Source organism: Perna viridis, chromosome 1 (assembly GCF_037379345.1).
Source record: "Perna viridis isolate PV_CMFRI_1.1 ecotype Kerala chromosome 1, ASM3737934v1, whole genome shotgun sequence".
In the NCBI taxonomy this organism is placed as follows: domain Eukaryota; kingdom Metazoa; phylum Mollusca; class Bivalvia; order Mytilida; family Mytilidae; genus Perna; species Perna viridis.
In genome coordinates, this window is record NC_142445.1 from 12,576,711 (window position 1) to 12,595,376 (window position 18,666).

General features: G+C 31.1%; 2 protein-coding genes and 1 long non-coding RNA gene across 15 annotated transcripts in view; 1 reads left to right on the forward strand and 2 right to left on the reverse strand.

The window, feature by feature from the left end:
• The window catches only part of LOC148627297 (G protein-coupled receptor dmsr-1-like), a 102,746-nt gene extending 88,826 nt beyond the window's left edge, over window positions 1–13,920 (forward strand). For 7 of the 9 annotated variants that reach the window (XM_088571137.1, XM_088571131.1, XM_088571154.1 and 4 more), the window contains one exon: window positions 9,454–13,920. In XM_088571137.1, the coding sequence (XP_088427263.1) occupies window positions 9,819–10,910 (1,092 nt within the window). In that variant the 5' untranslated portion in view covers window positions 9,454–9,818 and the 3' untranslated portion in view covers window positions 10,911–13,920. Of the gene's footprint in view, window positions 1–310; window positions 538–8,893; window positions 9,405–9,453 lie in introns of those variants that run through there. The other 2 variants (XM_088571174.1, XM_088571181.1) reach the window with 2 other exon arrangements.
• LOC148627294 (protein MON2 homolog) overlaps window positions 1–18,666 on the reverse strand; it is a 263,342-nt gene that overhangs the window by 171,977 nt on the left and 72,699 nt on the right. The gene's annotated exons all lie outside the window — the stretch shown is intronic.
• The window catches only part of LOC148627296 (uncharacterized), a 147,295-nt gene that overhangs the window by 98,741 nt on the left and 29,888 nt on the right, over window positions 1–18,666 (reverse strand). The window contains exon 4 of the long non-coding RNA XR_015920177.1: window positions 15,276–15,299. This is a non-coding gene — a long non-coding RNA (uncharacterized LOC148627296). The remainder of the gene's footprint in view (window positions 1–15,275; window positions 15,300–18,666) is intronic.

Consider the following 18,666-nt stretch of genomic DNA (forward strand, 5'->3'; position numbering starts at 1 on the left):
AATCTTTTAGATTTATAAAAATTGTTTAGACAGCCATGTATCCATGTAACTTTTTGTATGCAGTCATGGACAGTAACAGATACCTATCCAAATTTTAAAATGCTTCAAATATATTGATATTTCTTGATCACTAGTCATAAAATCTACATTAAGTGGCATTCAAACATGGTATTGATTTGCATTTGTTATGGTCAGTTAACTAGACTGGCATCAATTAATCCTATAAAGGGGCGGGTATTAATATCAGAACAAATTATAATTATTACTGAACATTATGTCAATAGAACCTTCTGGTCAATTGTAAAGTTCGTACTTTTATACTGATGTTCCATGCAACGTAGGTCATCTGTCTTATTTTACGATCTACTTCATTATGTCGTATTGACACCATGCCATGCACTAGTGGATAAAACCTTATAAAACATCATATCAGTATTTTTGCTTGTTAATTCCAGTATGGAATATATATATATTAGGAGAGCTATGTAAGAATTGGAGAATAGGAAATAAATAATTAATATTGATTTCTCTATAGGGGTAAGTAGTGTAATTAAACATTTAAGAGAATGGATGGATTTGACACAAAACAAGTTTTTTTTCAAGTATTACACTAATTTAACAAGTGGAAAATATTTCTTTTCCAGTTAATCAAAATTTAATTTTCTTAAAGTACAGCTACTTAGCTCATGGGTTCTTTGGTACTGCTATCATTTTTAAAGTTAAATATTTTGCAGGATTGAAATGGTGTTTACTAAAGAATTTATGCATTTATATATCTACTGATTGATTTTTGTAAGAATTATTGTATAATTAATGTTAAACTAAGTTTTCTATACATTCGCAGTGATTTTGATAAAGACTTAAGGAACAGACCATATTTAATGGTTATCAGAACTTCTTTTAAGTAGATATTTAATATTTCCTACATGGGACATGTTTAGTTTGAATGAGATAAATGGTCCCATCTTATCCCAAACACTACATTCAGGAATTTATTTTTTTTTTATCACTTTACTTTCTCAGGCAAAAATAAAACCTTTCATAAATATGAATTATTTTGGACTCCATAAGTTTAACTAAAAAGCAGAGTATGTAAAAGAGTACGCCATGATATATTACAAAAGCATCAAATGCCAATAAAAATCTTTGGTTGATAAAATATGTAGATTTTACCATTATTGACCACATATAGCCTGGTACATGTACTACATCCAAGCTTCAACAAGAGTTCATCAGATGGGTTGGCAGAAAAAGTACTAATTATATATAAAAAAAAAAATCAAAGAAAAAAAACCACTTAAATTCATTTCACCAGTTAGTATTGTTTAACTTTCAATTCGATCTTTGAAATTAATAATAGTATTGTTCTATGTAGGGAAATTTTATCAGAAACCCATTCTTATAATTAATTTATGTCACTGGTGAGAATAGACCCTTTTGTGGTAAGTTAGTGAGCATGCTCAATATACACTTCTGTAAAAAATCGATGGTAAAGGAAAACTATTGACCAAACTTTACGACAAACGTGATGACTTTTCATTCAGAATTGTCAACTTTCCTTTCATCTGTGGCAACATCCCTTCAGCTCCTGCGTATGGAGTGTTCATATAACAACTCATACGTTATGCCAGAGCTTGCCGAAACTACGCAGACTTTTTGTATCGCGCTAGAACTCTAACATATAGGCTTCTGGAACAGAGTTATGTTGCTACAAGATTGAAGTCATCACTACAGAAGTTTTATGGCCGTTATCATGAACTTGTGGATCGTTATGGTGTATCCATCAGCACCATGAAAACTGATTTATTCAACGGGTCATAGTTTTCCTTTCCTCGTTTGTCTACCCCGGACTTGACTTTTTATGAGCAACTCAGCGGGTGTTTCTAGAAAAGCAGAGGACACTTACCCTACCGGTGCACCTGGTCCATGCTCCCAGTTTTTAGTGGAGTCCAAGTTGCTCATTTACTTTTGTTACTTTGTATGTATGATTTTAGTTACTTTATGTTCTTTGTTGTGTATGTCTGTTTTCCATGTCTGGTCTTTGTCCCTGGATTACATTCTTTTGATTACCGCTGTAACCTTGGTTCCTTTGATTTTTTCTTTCTGCAAGGTAGGGCTTGGGTAGAACAAAATAATTTTCCTCGCAGAAACGTATATTGAGCAAGCTCTACGCATGCTCATCGACTACCCCAACATTAGCACAAAAGGGTCTATAGCCATACTCAAAGTTCACTGACCACTACTAAAGTTGACAAACTTATGATATAACAAGACATGTAATGACCTACTTGGCTGAAGTCTCCAGACATGTAATGACCTACTTGGCTGAAGTCTCCAGAATGTTGGCTGTACCTGTATTCTGGTAATACTGTTTGTAGGGTCAGAGTTATCATAAGTTTCTTTGGTTCCATTTGGCTGAAATTTTTCATATATATTTTTGCCTTCATTTTCTACATTTTGCCATAATTGCAAAAAAATATTGACTGAAACATCTCACATAGTATAACTTTGAAAAATATTTTATATAACATTGATGTTAATCCTCTTTGAAGCCTAGACAGTAATACTGGTTACAAGAACAACTAAATACATGTACTTCTTTAAATCAAAATGATTCCAACTTTTCCCATACTACATCACAATGATTATTGTTATCAAAGATAAGGCAGAAATCTCATTAGAATAGAAACCCTGTTGTAACCAAATTGCTTTCCCGTAATGCTGATCAAGAAGCATTATAAGAGCATTTACTACTATCAATTCATCTAAAAATTATGTTCTATAATGACTCATACAAATGAACTGTCTTTTTCATCTTAAAAACAAACAGAAGCATTTTAAATCTCTAAATGCAATGCTTTAGAATGTACAGATGATAAACTTCCAAATGCTCCAATAGATGCAAGATACAAAGATAATGCTAAATAGAGACTGGAAAATTCCATCAGCAATACTTAATAATGGATTTCAGGATTAAATATTCAAATTCCTAATACAAGATATAGCAAATTTTACCAAATTATGCAACAATAAAATTTGGTAATCCTGTAATTGGCAGTAGCTGCTTAGAAAGGCAGAAGTATTACATACATGTTTCATTTTGATAGGATTAAATATCTGATTATATTCAACAAGATTTTGATCAAGAACTATTGCCTGTCCAAATTATTTTTGATATTAGACATTTGTCCAGTTTGTTCAGGGTTATGTTGTCTTACACAGTTTTAGTCTGGACAAGATTTATTGCATACTTGAATAAATCAAAATGGAAAAGATATCTTGCATTATGTATCATTCCTTCTCCTCAGTACATATATTTATAACTGTCTACAGTACATGTATTCACAACTATGTAACTGTATTTGAGGGAAAGCAGCAAAGCTGTCTTATACATAATCATGTTCTGTATCTAGTAAAATCAGTCACATAGGTTGCACACCCCCAATTCAACCAATGAGCATTTGGAACATAAGCAAAAATAGTACTATGCAGAAATTATCTCCTGTTCCTCATAGCACCGTGGAAAAGTTCATATTTAAAATTTTTTAAAAAATTTAAAAAATTAAAACTGTTTCTGAAAGGAAAAACATTTCTGTACATTTTATAAGTGCATTTTTCTTCTTGCACTGTTAATCCTTATCTCCATATTGATTTCTAAATATACCCTTATTTTGTGAAAACATTGGGATTTTCCATGCTATTTCTAGGCCCTTCACTTCTGGTGACCAGTGCTGCACTGCAAGTTTTGCATTGACACCTATGGGAAGTGGAATTAGTGGTTTCTAGCCTATATTCATTTTCCATTGATGTAGACCTCTGTATACTATATATTTGCCTATAACAACAAAATCTTTAGTCTATACATAGTTTAGTTTTAGACAAAATCAACTCAAAGCAATAAATAAGATAATCATACTCACTCGTAGCAAAAATAAGATAATCGTACTCAGTCTTAGCAAAAAAAAGACAACCATACTGACTCTTTGCAAAAATAAGATAATCGAACTGAGACTTAGCAAAAATGTGTCATTTTATTCATATCTCTACTTGATAAAGGGTTAAAACAATTTTACCTCTAACTATACAAAGATTTCTAAGTAATTTCTTCTGAGGCAATGTAATTAAATGTTCGACTGCTGTGCAATAGACTTTCACTTAATATGACATGTAACACTGTTTTCATTCCCCAAATTCATTCAGTACAAAAACTATTCTTTAACAACAGCAATCTAATACTATAAATCAGTAGTTTGTGGAATGAATACAGATACATGATTTTGGCTGCCAGAGATCAATTGAAAATAAGTGCTTAGCTTAAATTTCGACAATAATTTATTGTCCCAATATTAATTACGTTCATAGTTTTATTCAATCATGCAACGATCATTGCAGAAAAGTTAATTTAAGGAGCAACAATCAAATTCATGGATTGAAGGAAACTACATTCTATGTAGTTTAATATAAAGTACTATGTTGTGCTCTGTTTATGTTCAGGGACGAACAAATGGAATATCCAAACTAATTAATCTGGCTGGGAAAACTGGTTCTATGTTAAATTACAACTGAAGTTGTTCTTCATTGAATTCAATTTTCACTGTGTGATAATGCCCAATGGACCAATAAAGGAAACAGTGTCAATTGTCCAGTATACCACAGAAACACTGTGTCTAGCAATAAATATAAAATGGCTATAAATAGAACATGATCATTACAATCCTATACATATTGATGTATTTATATTTTTACAACATGATCATAAAATTCTCACAAATATGTCATTAATAAGAATTTTCTATGATAGCACAGACGAAAATGCTCTCTGAAGGTACAGCATTCAAGTAAAATAAAATAAGTTTAATCTTCTCATGAACAATTCTAAATTCTAAGTCTCATTTCTTTACTAACACTCCTATCAAAATTCTCCAGCAAAACCATTATTATTGTACCCTCTTCCCATTAATGTTTAAACACATTTCCATTGCCAAATCATTTTTTCAGCTTTTATCAGAAAGAAAAACAAGTTTCCACTCAACATGATAAACCGTTTGCAGAATTGGAACAAAACAAAACCCATTTGCTCCTACATAAATGCATACAAAATGTGCATACATAATTTTGTGTTTTCTTCTCCTAATCTCATTAAACCATGCCCTATTAATGCATTGTTGCGAAAAAATAAGGGAGGACATTACATTGTATTTGCATCATTAAGTCAACAGCTTTTCCCATTTTTACACGAGACGTAAGATTATTTTCAGCTTTTTTACAAGTCATTTACTGCATACAAATGTGTATAAAATCCCACTAATTCATGTGCAAGCTCAGCAAATGCTTTAATGATGAAATCTTCCATGTTTTTTAGTTATGTACTTTTATGAAGTAATCTTTCATGAAATTTCAGGTAAGGTTTTTTTTCTAATTATGAGCTGTTTTAATGGTAACCCATACACACTATAGTCACATTACTGTTCACATTCTTTCTTAACATTCAACAAAATTTGAGATAACTAACGAGCGTTTTGTTTTTTTTTTTTATTTTTACTAGTAATTTCAACACATTACTTTTCCGGTTCAGTGAATAAATTCATAATAGTAAAAACATCCCAAGTTTTCACGGTATCTATTTCAGTTCTACCTGTGAGGCTTGTTTGTCTTTTTCAAAGACATTAATGAAATTTACCATATATTTGACCTTACATTTTTGTCTATTGTGGTTTTTTCTACTATGACAAATCTAATTCCAAAATCTCTACGCAATGTATTTAGAAATCAATCTTTGTAAACAACATTCAACATGACATTTTTTTCATTTCTACATAATGTTTAAATTAAGATGTCCTGTTACTGTCTGATTCTGTTTGACCAATTACAGGTTTCTTTTTAATTTATTTGTTTTGACTTAACAATGCACCCACTCACTGAAAACAAACTATAGACCAACAGAGAAATGTTTACAAATCTTGCAAATTTGTTTTTCAATTAAAAATTGGAAAATTGTCCAGAATGAGTGATTCATTTAAGACTGCCAGAAAAATTAAGATTGAAAGGAATTGTTGTAGAAAAACTTCCATAAATTCAAATTTAATTCTTTAATTGTTAATTTAAAGAAGATGTTGCTAGAACAGCAACCTTTCTGGATTGAGGATTGAAATATAAGTCAATATGTCGAGACAACACTTAGCCAAATCTGAACAAACAGAAAAATTCACTTATCAAGTACAGATATAAAGTGCTTTTATGACAACACTGAAATCAAACAAGGACATGTTTAACAGATGATTGTTTCTAGTTTAAATTCACTGGCAGGTATATCATGCCTTTCATTTAGAACAAATAACCTACCGGTATGTACTAGTATTTGACAAAAGCTTGCTTCCATATCATTACCAGGCCTATCTTACATTTTGAAATGGAAACCATACAGCAAAACCTGTCTTAATCATACCCTGAATAACCCAGTCTAAACCAGACACTATTGAAATTCATATTATATCAATTTAAATATATTTTGAACCTTGTTAAACTGAACACCTGTATAAACCAGACTTTTTTTATGTCAGTTATCAGTTCCAATATATTCTAAACATTTTTAAACTGAACACATATTGACACTGAAAAAAAAAATCTCCTGTCTGAAAGGAATTCAGTTAATATTGGCCTCAATGCAATAAAATAGGGTGGTACTCAAGCTAAGGATTCAGTGACTATGAAGTTTACTATAGAAAGATAATGAATATTTAAGATTGGCAGCTAATTAGATGTTTGGAAAAGACAACAAATTCTTGCAACTTCTCTAATAATTAAATCCTTAAAACCAAGATCCTAGAAATGATTCTAGAACAATAACCTTTAAAGATGATTAGTCAAACTCTAAGAATCTGGCACATTTAATGAAAAGTTCAAATTAGTACATATCTTACAGTGGGTTTAATTGCATCCTTAGAAAGGATTTTACACAAAAGGGAAAGATGTTGGTTATAAAATTGCACATGAATTCAAAAGCAAAGTTTGGGTAGTTCATCTTTCGATTCATTTCATCCATGTAAACATGTAAACATGTAAACAATTTGGACTGATGCCCTGCCTGGTTCTATTACAGAATACAGAAACAATACTTTAAATAACAAAAATAGCACATAGCCTTGAAGACTTCCTCAGTTAAACACTATGTACTGACAAATACAAAGAGTAACTGTAGTTATTTATAAGATTGATATGAAATAGGGCTACAAAATACCAATTTAAAGAAACCTTTTGACAACAAAGTAGTTTCTAGTTGACAGGTTCATCCTCCTGGTGCTTTAGAAAACCATTATATTTTTTTTTAAAGTGAGTAAGGCATATTGATGGTGTTAGTAATCTGGTCCAATGGATAACTGTCATTCCTGTGGTAAGAATTGAAATTATCTACAAAATATTAATGTAGTAATGAGCCATTAATAAGTCATATCTTAATAAAAAAAAAAAGTAAGCTATTTATGTACTGAATTTCTGAAGTAAAAATATAATGCTAAAGAATAAAAACATAGATAGGAGACAGAGAGAAAACGATTAATTTTTAGAAATAAAGAGCTTTGCAGCTCGCAGCATGATACTACTGCAGCATGTTGAACACGTTGATGTAAAAATAGTCACATGCATTTTTAATCATGGGCTTAGAATGGGAGAAAATCTTTTTTTTTTCCATTCTCCCATTCTAAGTGAATTATTAAAAATGCATGTGACAGGATGGTGATTATGTTTCTTGAAGAGGTTTTCCACTTCCTTACATTTTCCAATCTTCCTACAGATTTCATGGGAGAAAGTTATTCTCTTTCAACCAATTCTTGATTCAAACTATTTCTTTACTCTCTGTGGTAAAATAAAGATTTTACACTCTTGAGTGGAGAAACAGTTTACACCACTCATTAATGAGTAGAATAGAGAAGAGTTACATCTGATAACTCTACATGGATATTCCAATAGGTTAAACAATAAAAAAAATATTGAAAAAAATTGATAACTTAAAACACAAGGAAGTAAAAAAACTAAATAACTAAAACACTTCTATACATGTACTTTTAATCTTAAATTCTCCTTTTCCAAGAAAAAGATTAACATACAAGTCTAATAGACTTCTGTGATATTACATATCTATAAGTATCTATACACTAACACCAAAACTTACTTACAGTGAACTAATATAACTAGTTTTAGAAAGTGAAATCTAGCATGGCAGTACCACTAACAGATCATCTTCCTACAACAAGTCTATCACTCAATTTAAACATAGAAGGATAACATCAAACTTTTCTATATTTGGAATGAGTTGTATTTGTTAATGTTAATAGATTTAAGTAGCAGTCTTTAATAAAAATCGAACTGGAGTGATTCATGCATGTCAAAAACCCAGCTAATTCAATTTTATTTCTTGTTCAGAAACAGTCTCTGACCACATAACCAGTCTTAGTTTTTCATTTGGTTGTTGCTCTTTTTAGATAAAATTTATATTTTGCTTGGTTTATGATTTGGTTTTAGTGGGAGAGAAATGTATGATTTTCACAAAAGTGGTGGTCTGTATACAGAAATAATTATTGTTTTGTGAAAATACAGCATATATTGACTGAAAAAGCATCATTTGTTTGGTTGGTTTTTCTACACCATGAATAACTTTACCATTGACAGTGTCATAAAACTTTACCATTGGCAGTGTCATAAAACTTTACCATTGGCAGTGTCATAATACTAGTTTCTCATATATAGTTCCTGCATTTAGGTCCAATTTCAATGAAATTACCTTATGAGAAACTGGATAATTAGCCTAATATCTGTCCTAAATTTTGTAATTATTTTATCACATTCCCACAAAAAGATTGAATTCATAAATTTTTAGTGCTTTTCATATCTTCTTCAGGCTTTCTTTCCATAAAGATTCAGAAAATCCTCAGACAAGGCAAGGTGTTAAATACATTCATATTATTTATAAGGACACCGTTATCAAGCATAAAAACAAAATTTTCAAGGTGCCTTAACTAAAGTAAAGTATTGCTTCACATCTACGAAACATCTTAAAGTGGACTAAAAAATCATCAATTGCTAGAACAAAATAATATAATTGTACAATTTCAACAAATGTCCCAACTTTGGTTTTATTTTACACCATTAATGCAGCACAATTTTTCTTAATAAGAATATCAGACAATTCAATTATTTTTCTGCACAGAAGTTGATAAAATTCTTTATATACAATTGAAATACAATACAAATCCCAACAGAAATAAACTTGTGAAAATCAGAATTGATTATGGAAGGATTTTACTTATCCCTTCAAAGAAGTTACAAACTAAATCAGACACACAGAATTGCAAATAAATTAGAAGTGCATTAATATGCATTATGTCAAGCAAGACGTCTCTAATAACTCTTTCCCTTCGTCATCAATAACCTATAAAACTTTCTTTTTATTCATTTCAGATTACAAGCACCAAGGAGACTAAGTGAAAGCAACCACAATTGTGAAAATTGACTTGTCATTCAGCATACGATAGTCCAATCGGATGTCTCATACTTATAACTGTATTCTGAGAGTTATGGCAAGAATGAATGGATTCCATTCTAAGCAAGAAATTTTCCCTGACCATTTGTTTTTATCTCTTTGTTGTTGTTGACTGTACATTAATCATAAACTGTTGACAGAAATTAATTTATTTTTTTATATGTCGCATTTGTAATCATCATAACTGTGATTTAGCAAGTGACAACCTGACTATTTCTCTTATTGACAATCAAAAATCATTTAAATTTGTTTATCTTATGTGCAAAACTTTGTATAGCACAAAATGGAGAGTTTGAATAGTTCTGGAAATAACTTAAGCCAACAAAACCCAATGAACCACAATGAATTTACAATATTCAGTGAGCAGTATTCCAAGTATCATGGGTACATCTGCAGCTCCATCTGCATCTTTGGACTGGTGGCAAACATTTTGAATATAATCGTTTTGACAAGGAAACACATGATCACGCCTACAAATCTGATTTTGACAGCGTTGGCATTAGCGGATGTTATGACAATGTCTGTGTACCTGGTGTATGCCCTGTATTTATATGTGTTTACAATACCCATTGATACATATGGACATTCTAAAGGATGGATGTATTTTGTAGTTGTAAATAATCATGTGGTTATTACTTGCCATAACATGGCAATGTGGCTGACAGTCTCATTGGCAGTTTTCCGGTACATATTTGTTTGCCACCATGTAGTGGCAAGTCACCTATGCAGTTTAGAAAGAGCAAAATTGACCATTTTAATTGTAGTAGGAGCAACTATCTTATTGTGTATACCCAATTATTTCATGTACAAAGTAACGGAAATACAAAGCAATACATCCTTCTACTGGATAGATTTTAGTGATTTTGCCAAAAAACATGAACTCTATAAATCCATTACGTTCTGGATATATGGAGTCATTATTAAAATAGCTCCATGTGTTTTACTGACAATTCTGAGTGGATGTTTAATTATGACAATGCATGAAGCCAGTAAGAGGCGACAGAGATTGTTGCAACATGCAGGAAGACACAACGAAGAAACATCTGCTGAGCACAACAGGACGACGATGATGCTTGTCACTGTAGTTCTTTTCTTCGTCATCACTGAATTCCCTCAAGGGATTTTAGCAGGAATAAGTGGCTTGAATCCAAACTTCTTTGTAACTGTATATTCTAAATTAGGGGATATTATGGATCTTTTAGTTCTCCTTAACAGTGCAATTAATTTTATTCTTTACTGTATAATGAGTCAACAGTTCCGTGATACATTTACCAATCTTTTTGTTTGTAATTTCGTATCGATACGGAATCAACATTCTGCCAAACAAAATGGGATGGCCTATAGCACAGTTAAGACTGAAGTAACTCAAGTCTAACATTATTTATTACACTGCTAATAATGTTTTATGTTATTTTTGTTTTTTGTTTACTGAAACGTTTCCTATACAAGTCTTTCAGCCTAGAGGAGCATTTTCTATAAGATTTTTTTTCATATTCTATAATGTATTATAAAAAAAACTTTCTCTTTGTCATAAATCAAATTGATATTATTTGTTTCATCATGTACTTCAAGCACAATCAGTATTATAAGCTAAACCCTTTAAACCAGTCTTGACAAAACACCTGTCAAGGCCTACAAAAATTTTTTTTTTCAATTTGACCTGTTTAGTCAAAACACCTCCCTAATAGAAGCAATTGTTTGGTATAGACAGGTTATGCAGTAAATTACTTGAAATATTTAATACATACTATAGCATAATACAATGAGACAATTTTTCTTTATATAATACAATAACATAATATTGTAACATTTAATTTTTTTTCAGAATTGTACAGAAAATTCTGCCTAAGTATTTTTCAATCTTCATAAGTACCTTTCTTACTGAATACTGTTAATCTTATGGATATTGTCTTTTTCCTGACAAATGAAAAAAATCCATATAAAATGATAAATCTCAAACTCTAAATTCAGCTCAGGAAAATTTTTTTTGAATTGCTGCTTAATTGTGATGTTTAGTATGAAGTCTTACACCCGCTATGTTCAGCTTCCCGTCAGAACATTTCAACCCAAAGTTATTAATCTCATGTCAACAATATCTTTTACCTTTTAAAGCAAAGAAATTATTTCCTTTCCAATTTCCTCAATTTATTATATATAGACGATTTCTATTAAAATTACTGTCAAATCCACTTTAAAGGCAGCTAATCTTGAACAAGTTTTCTATGTTAAAATTAAAGACCAAAGAGTTAGTGCCATATTAAAAAGTGGGTTTTGAAAGATACATAAGTAACCCGGTGACAGTTAAAGGTATATTTTAATCCTGTTATAGATTACTATAGTAACATAAAGCTTAAAAACATCTTCTATTTCTGTTTTCAAGACATATAAAAAGACAAATTCAAATTTTCACTTCCAATATAACTTTGAGCTTTTTAAAACTATAATTGAACTCTATAAGGTTAATTGAATAAACATCAAAATACAGCAAATTGTATATAAAATCTTTCAGAGGTTGGTGGGAAGGGAGAAGAGTGTAGTCTGTTTGTCTTAAGAACTAACTACTTAGGGCATTACTATCATGCTTAGTACTAACAATCTAACATAAAACAAGTTGGTACATATGTGTAAGTGTAGGGTACATATGTTGTATGTAAAGAAAGAGGGTTTCTTAGGGCTGAAAATAGAGAAAAATAATTTTTTGGTCATTCATAGAAATTTTTTATGGCATATTTTTTGCTTTAACATGTAAAAGGAAAATTATAACAATACACACGTTCACAGAATCAAGAGAAATGAGCACAATGAAGGCAATCTGAATCCAAATCATTTCTTTTAATTATAGTGACAGTAATAGAAGTACATTCTAATTCAAATGGACAGAATTTTCTGACACCTCTCAATATTAGACTGATTGTCTTGTATGGAAATACTGCTACACTGGTGTCCTTTTGCCCTTGAGTCAAGGTCAAGGACTACCTGTCTGGCAATTAATTTGGTCTGTCAAATTTTTTTACAAAAGCTAGGAATAAATAAATCTTCATTAACAATGATGGTTACAGAGTTCCAGTTCTGTGGTTTAAAATCTAAATACAGATTGTTTCATCACATGAAATCGTTTCAAAACACATCTAGTTTTCCCTACTTTGGTTGCCAATAAAAAATACTTAATACAAAATCAGAACGAAACTGCTTGAGGAATAATAAATACACTAAATGTAAATAGATCTTTTAACTTTTGTCATTCAAGATTCATCGTCTTGCTTGTTTTTACAAACATTGTATCACTGCAGAAAGTTTAAAACATACATTTAATCTGATATAAAACTTGAAAACTTGGATAAAATTGTAAGTTTTGAACACAAACTAGAATCAGTGATTTTTATACAAATTTACACAAATTAATTCTAATTAAAGTGGTTTTCTTTTAAAGTAAAAATGAAGTTTTCGCATGACTTTACACATTAAAATGAGTGACTTCGTCACAATCTGATTTGTGATTAAAGAGATTTAGAACCTGCATCAAAATATAAATGTTCTGATTCCATTTAATTACAGATATATTTAGCCAGGAAACACAATGGAAGTTTAATTGCTATGGCCATTAGGTTTTACGTGGTGATTTCACATCCCCATGGAAGTATTAAACACATTCTATTTAACATGCTTAACATTTTATAACCTGCAAGGATGTTTTCCTGAAACATGCTATTGATTTAGAATTCAAATTTAAGTAATTTCGCAACATGTTTAAATTTTCTCTCTGTTTCACATGGAAAGTTGACATCTATAATACTAGTAATTTTATATGGCTGAGCACACGAAATTTAATTTTTCATTAAGAATAATCTGTGTTTTAGATGTAACGGTTCCATGTGAAATTCTCCATTAAAAATCAACGAAAACTCAAAAAAAGGTGATTTTCTTCTCATTACCTAACAACATTATCCATGGAGAAAAAGATTGACTAAACATGTCTGTGAATTTTGAAATTTTTCAATAACATAATAGACAGAAGTTTATAAATCAATACCATATACTTCCTGATACAGTTGAAGACAATTCATTTCATTTTGTACATATCAGATGAGATACAGGAAATAAATATAGAATTAATAACATATCCATTGTTGTGTGTTTACGCTTCAACAATTACAATAAATTTTTGCAAGAAGATAATTATTTATAGCATTCATATCTCTATATCATAGAGAGAGTTCGCAATTCAGCCTTAAGGTACAATATCTATGGTGACAATGCTAGAATTCTGAACGCACCCTACACAATCTGCTGTATTAAACTTTATAAAAGCCAGTATTGTATTAACTGTGATTTAACTGTTGGATATTGAACACTGTTAATCATCTCAATAAAGCATCTCACTGTAATCTTGTTTTGTTACAATGATGTCCTGCTCAGTTCCATTACGGTCAGAGTCATAAACTAGCATAAAGTGTTACAATATCTTATTAGAACATTCTTTGTGATGTGACAATACTGTCATGCAAAAACAACCAGAACACAGAACTTAAGAGGAGATAGGACTGTGCTAAAATGTATAGTAAGCAAATTACAAATTTTGGCGTCATAACTTTTAAATAAAATATGGAAAGTAATGCAGAAAATTACCATTTTGGAGAAATTCCTGCATGTCAGATTTTTATAAGTAATAAGAAAGTAGCCAAAAACTGCTGTGTTTTAGTGTTAGGAACTGTTTTGACTGATTTCCACTTCCCCACAAATACACAATATATGCTTACTCTAAACACATTATAGACAAACCAAGACAATGACAAGAGTTTAAGTTACTAATAAAAATAATGCCATTTTTTAAACATTGTACTACATCAAATCTTGCCTATTTAGTGCTTGATGTTACAACTCAAAATTCAGTCCACTGGAATTGTAGTGACTGATTATTTCTAATAATGGAAGTTTGAATGATATTGTCATTTTTTAATATGTTCTTAGCCAGCTTTGAATAACTGCAAGCGTTCTTTAAGTGGATAGCCAAATTTGTCTATATGGTGTATTTTGAGGTATTCCATTGAGGGAATTTGATATAACATTGAGTGAATTTTGTTGCACGTTTGTTTATTGTTTCAGTTCATTTTTGACCTTACATTAAAGGGAGATGGATAATGCCATATAAAACTAGTTTAACCCCACCTCAGATTCCACACTCAAGTCAAAAGATCTTGGTCAATGACGTGTTTTTGTGTCGTTATATTACTTTTTAGTTAGGTTTTGAAGTAATGTTCTGTTACCATGGAATACTTTTGTTGTCAGGGACTTTCAGAACTTACTTAGAAGTGAGTTTACACTTGTTGAAGACATTTTCGTGAACTCTGAAAGTATTTGTTGTTTTGTATTTAGGTTACTGCTAGTAGTTCTTTGTTGATGCATTTGTGTAACATGTGATAAGTTTTAACAAGTGACCTGGATCATTTTGAACTGTTTTTAAGTATGTTTAATTGTGAAATATTTTTTCCGTGGTGGCCAGTTTTATATGGGTGAGGTTTGTGATCACACAAAATTACTTTAAGCTAGCCACATTCCTCATTGTTCACTGAAGACCGTTGGGTGGCCTTTAGCTGACATTTTTGATCTTGGTGGGGTTGTGATCTCCTTGACATATTCACCATATCCATTAATTTTTTTATCATAACATTGTATATAATATACTGAAACTTATAACCACCAGTGTTAAAAACAAAAAGGTTGTTCATTAATCAAGACTTACCATTCAGCAGACTACTGTGGATACCTGAAATAGAACAGAATCAGAAATTTTTCCATTTAAATTAGTAAATTGTTCCTATGGTGTGAGGCAACAAATTCCATTCCAATGTTTGCTAATAATGCTGTCAGTCTAGAATGCTGAAATGCCCTTGAGCTATGTTAAATAAATATACATACATTATTTTAAAATGAATAAATATTTTTTGTAAGCAATATTATATTGATATTTTACCATAGATTTGCAATATTATTGAGATTATTTTAATATGAGTGATACTAAGGGGTAAAATGATACTGATATTAATATAACAATACAACATGGCTTACAAGAATTATTTCCATTATCATTTGAAACTCTAACATTATGAAATTAATGAATATGTGACCTTCAGCACGGTAACCTGCAGAAAGTAAACATCCTTTCTGACACCGTGATTGCATTTAAAAAAAGCCACCTATGACATTGCAAATTACAAATTTATGATGATGGCCACAACTGGTAAACAGTGTCACACCAACAGTACCGAAAAAATAACTGGTCACAAAGCAATACAAACTATAACTGGCATACAGAGAAAATACCAATAATAACTGTTACACACGGTAATACCAACAATAACTAGTATGCAGGGTAATATCTACTAGAAATGCTGTGAGCAAGCTCATGTAGAGAATACTCCCTGCTGCAAATGCAGTTAAATGTATAACCAGTGAGTTCATATTTCTCCCTTTACAGTCCCCCACAGTAATTCCTTCATGCACATCTACAAATGATGCCCAACCTTTCAATAAAGTTTCATCAAAATCTCTGGAGCAGTGTTGGGGGAGTTGTGCTTACAAGGTTTTAACATGTAAAACCTGGATTTGGATCATCTCCCTTTAAAGTCCCCAATCAGTAACTTTATTCCTTCATGCACATCTACAAATGATGCTAAGCTTTCATAAAAAGTTTCATTCAAATCCTTTGAATTGATTAGGAGGAGTTGCCCTTACAAGGTTTTAACATATAAAATGCCTCTCTTTAGGATCCTTCATTCACATCTACATATGATGCCCAACCATCCTTCAATGTTTGATCAAAATCCCTTGGGTGGTTTAGGATGAGTTGCACTTACAAAAAATGTGGACAGACAGACAGACTGACGGAAAGGGTTATTTCTATATATCTTTTTTATTTTTTTTTGTTTTTTTTGTTTGGGGGGGGGGGGGGGTTATGTAGGAGTCACCCTGTCTGTGGCATGGTATAACAATAACATTAAAATTATTCTTAATAGATCTTATCATTCTTTACACAGATATAAGGGGGAAAAAAGCTGTCTGGCCTATTTGGTCTATTTTTAGTAACTGTGGCAATGTTTTTTTGTTTTTTTCACAGATCAAAATTCCAACAGTCATTTTGTGCAGGATACCCTTAGGAACATTTGTACCGACTTCCACTTAATTTGTTTTTGAGTAAATTTCTCAATTTAGAACATCATCAGTAGTGAAATAAACATACAAAAAGGGCAATTCCTCCAACATGGGTCAACAGTTTTTCATGAAAACATATTGATCTCATCATTGATCTCATCATGCTGAACACTTTTACCTAGTGAGAACAGTTTTGAAGATATATGTGAAAAACTGCTGTCTGACACATATGTTCTATCTTTAAGAATGGCATGTCTTTTTTTCCAAGATCAAAAATCCAAGTAATAATTGTGTGCAGGGTATCTGAACAAACAGTTACACTTCTTTTAATATTGACAGGTAGTATTTCAGGAGAAGCTTTTTGAAAAAAAAATATTTAAAGTTGACAACAATGATACTGATGATGATAGACACCAAATGATGGCAATTGCTCATATGACCTATGACCTGTTGTGCTAAAAAGGTAAATAAACAGAGATATTCCATATTTTCCTTGAAGAAAACATAAAATAAAATGCTTCACTGGGCTCAGATTGATACACACGCAGATGTCAAACCCTGACCAGTTTCAGCTAGTATGAACACATCATTCCAGTTAAACAGCTCTGAATTAAAGTTATATACAAAAACATACATCACATCTGGTCACTAATAGTCAAGTTATTGTCCAGACAATAAGAAAGTGCTTGTTTCTGGTCCTTTTTTAACCTCTAATTAAAAAAAAATTCAAGTAGCAACCCCCAAAATCAATCCCAGTCAGCCAGACTCCCTTTTGTGGTGTGGCACTTTCTGGTACTCTTTCATAGAGATCCATTCACCTATTCAAGTTATTGTCTGGAAACGGGGGAAATGCTTTTTTGGGCCCTTATTCCCAAATGGTTCAAGTCACAACCCCCAAAATAAATCCCAGCCTTCCTATTTTGGTGTGGGAACTTTTGATACATTATCATAGAGATCTCATACTCAAGTTATTGTCAGTAAACAAAATGTCTAGTGATGACTAAGACATTGACAGCATGATACAAATATATAAATAAAACTTACAGGGATATAAGAATGAAAAAATCTAATATTATTATATAAGTTATAGTAAGAGGCCTGTTAAGGATGTCTTAGTGTTGTTTCATGACAATTAAGTTTTTTTTAAGTCAACTTTGTTGTAAAACAGTTTGACAAATATAAGTTTGTCTTCAATTTTCATGACAATAGATTTCTATTCATAAACAAGGTAGACAGGGCAAAGATCAAACTGAGATTAAGAGAGGTAACATATATGCTAGACCAATAAATTATCCCCATAACATCTCAGAAATTCTCCCTGCCAAAATTTATGACCAACAGTCAATTTTGTTTATGGGAAAGATAAAAGGTTAATGTGTAAAACTGCTTAGCATAAAAATGAGAATGCACAAGTAACTATCTGCAAATTCTTCTCACAATAATACTCAAATTGCCATAATAAATATTGCACTGTTTCCTGACAATCCTTGTTTTTTCTGATCATTTAAAATCAATTCAAAAATATTGCTTAAAATTGTTTCAGTAAAGCACATGATACACACAAACATAAAACATGTGTTAACATCCTACAAAATTTCAAAGCTGTAGCTCAAAAACTGTGGGAGGGAATAAGTAGGATAAACCATGTACCCCCATATCTGGATGTTCAAACAAACCATGCTTAATGTCACTCATACCATTAAGTTTTAACAAGACCACCACCATTCTGAAAGAATCCACAGGTTTTCTAGCAATTACTTTTTTATATGCAAATAAAGCATTAAATTTGCCACCAAAATTACTTCCAACTGCAGGAAGAGTGTTATATAATTTAACTAAGGATAATTTAATGAGTTTGGTAGTTAAATTAAGCTGTTTCAAAGTATAATGAACTTTCCAAAACTGTGAAAGTTCCACATCTTTTTCCAACAATTCTTCAATCTTTAAATAAACATCATTTGAAATATTTTGCATTCAACAGC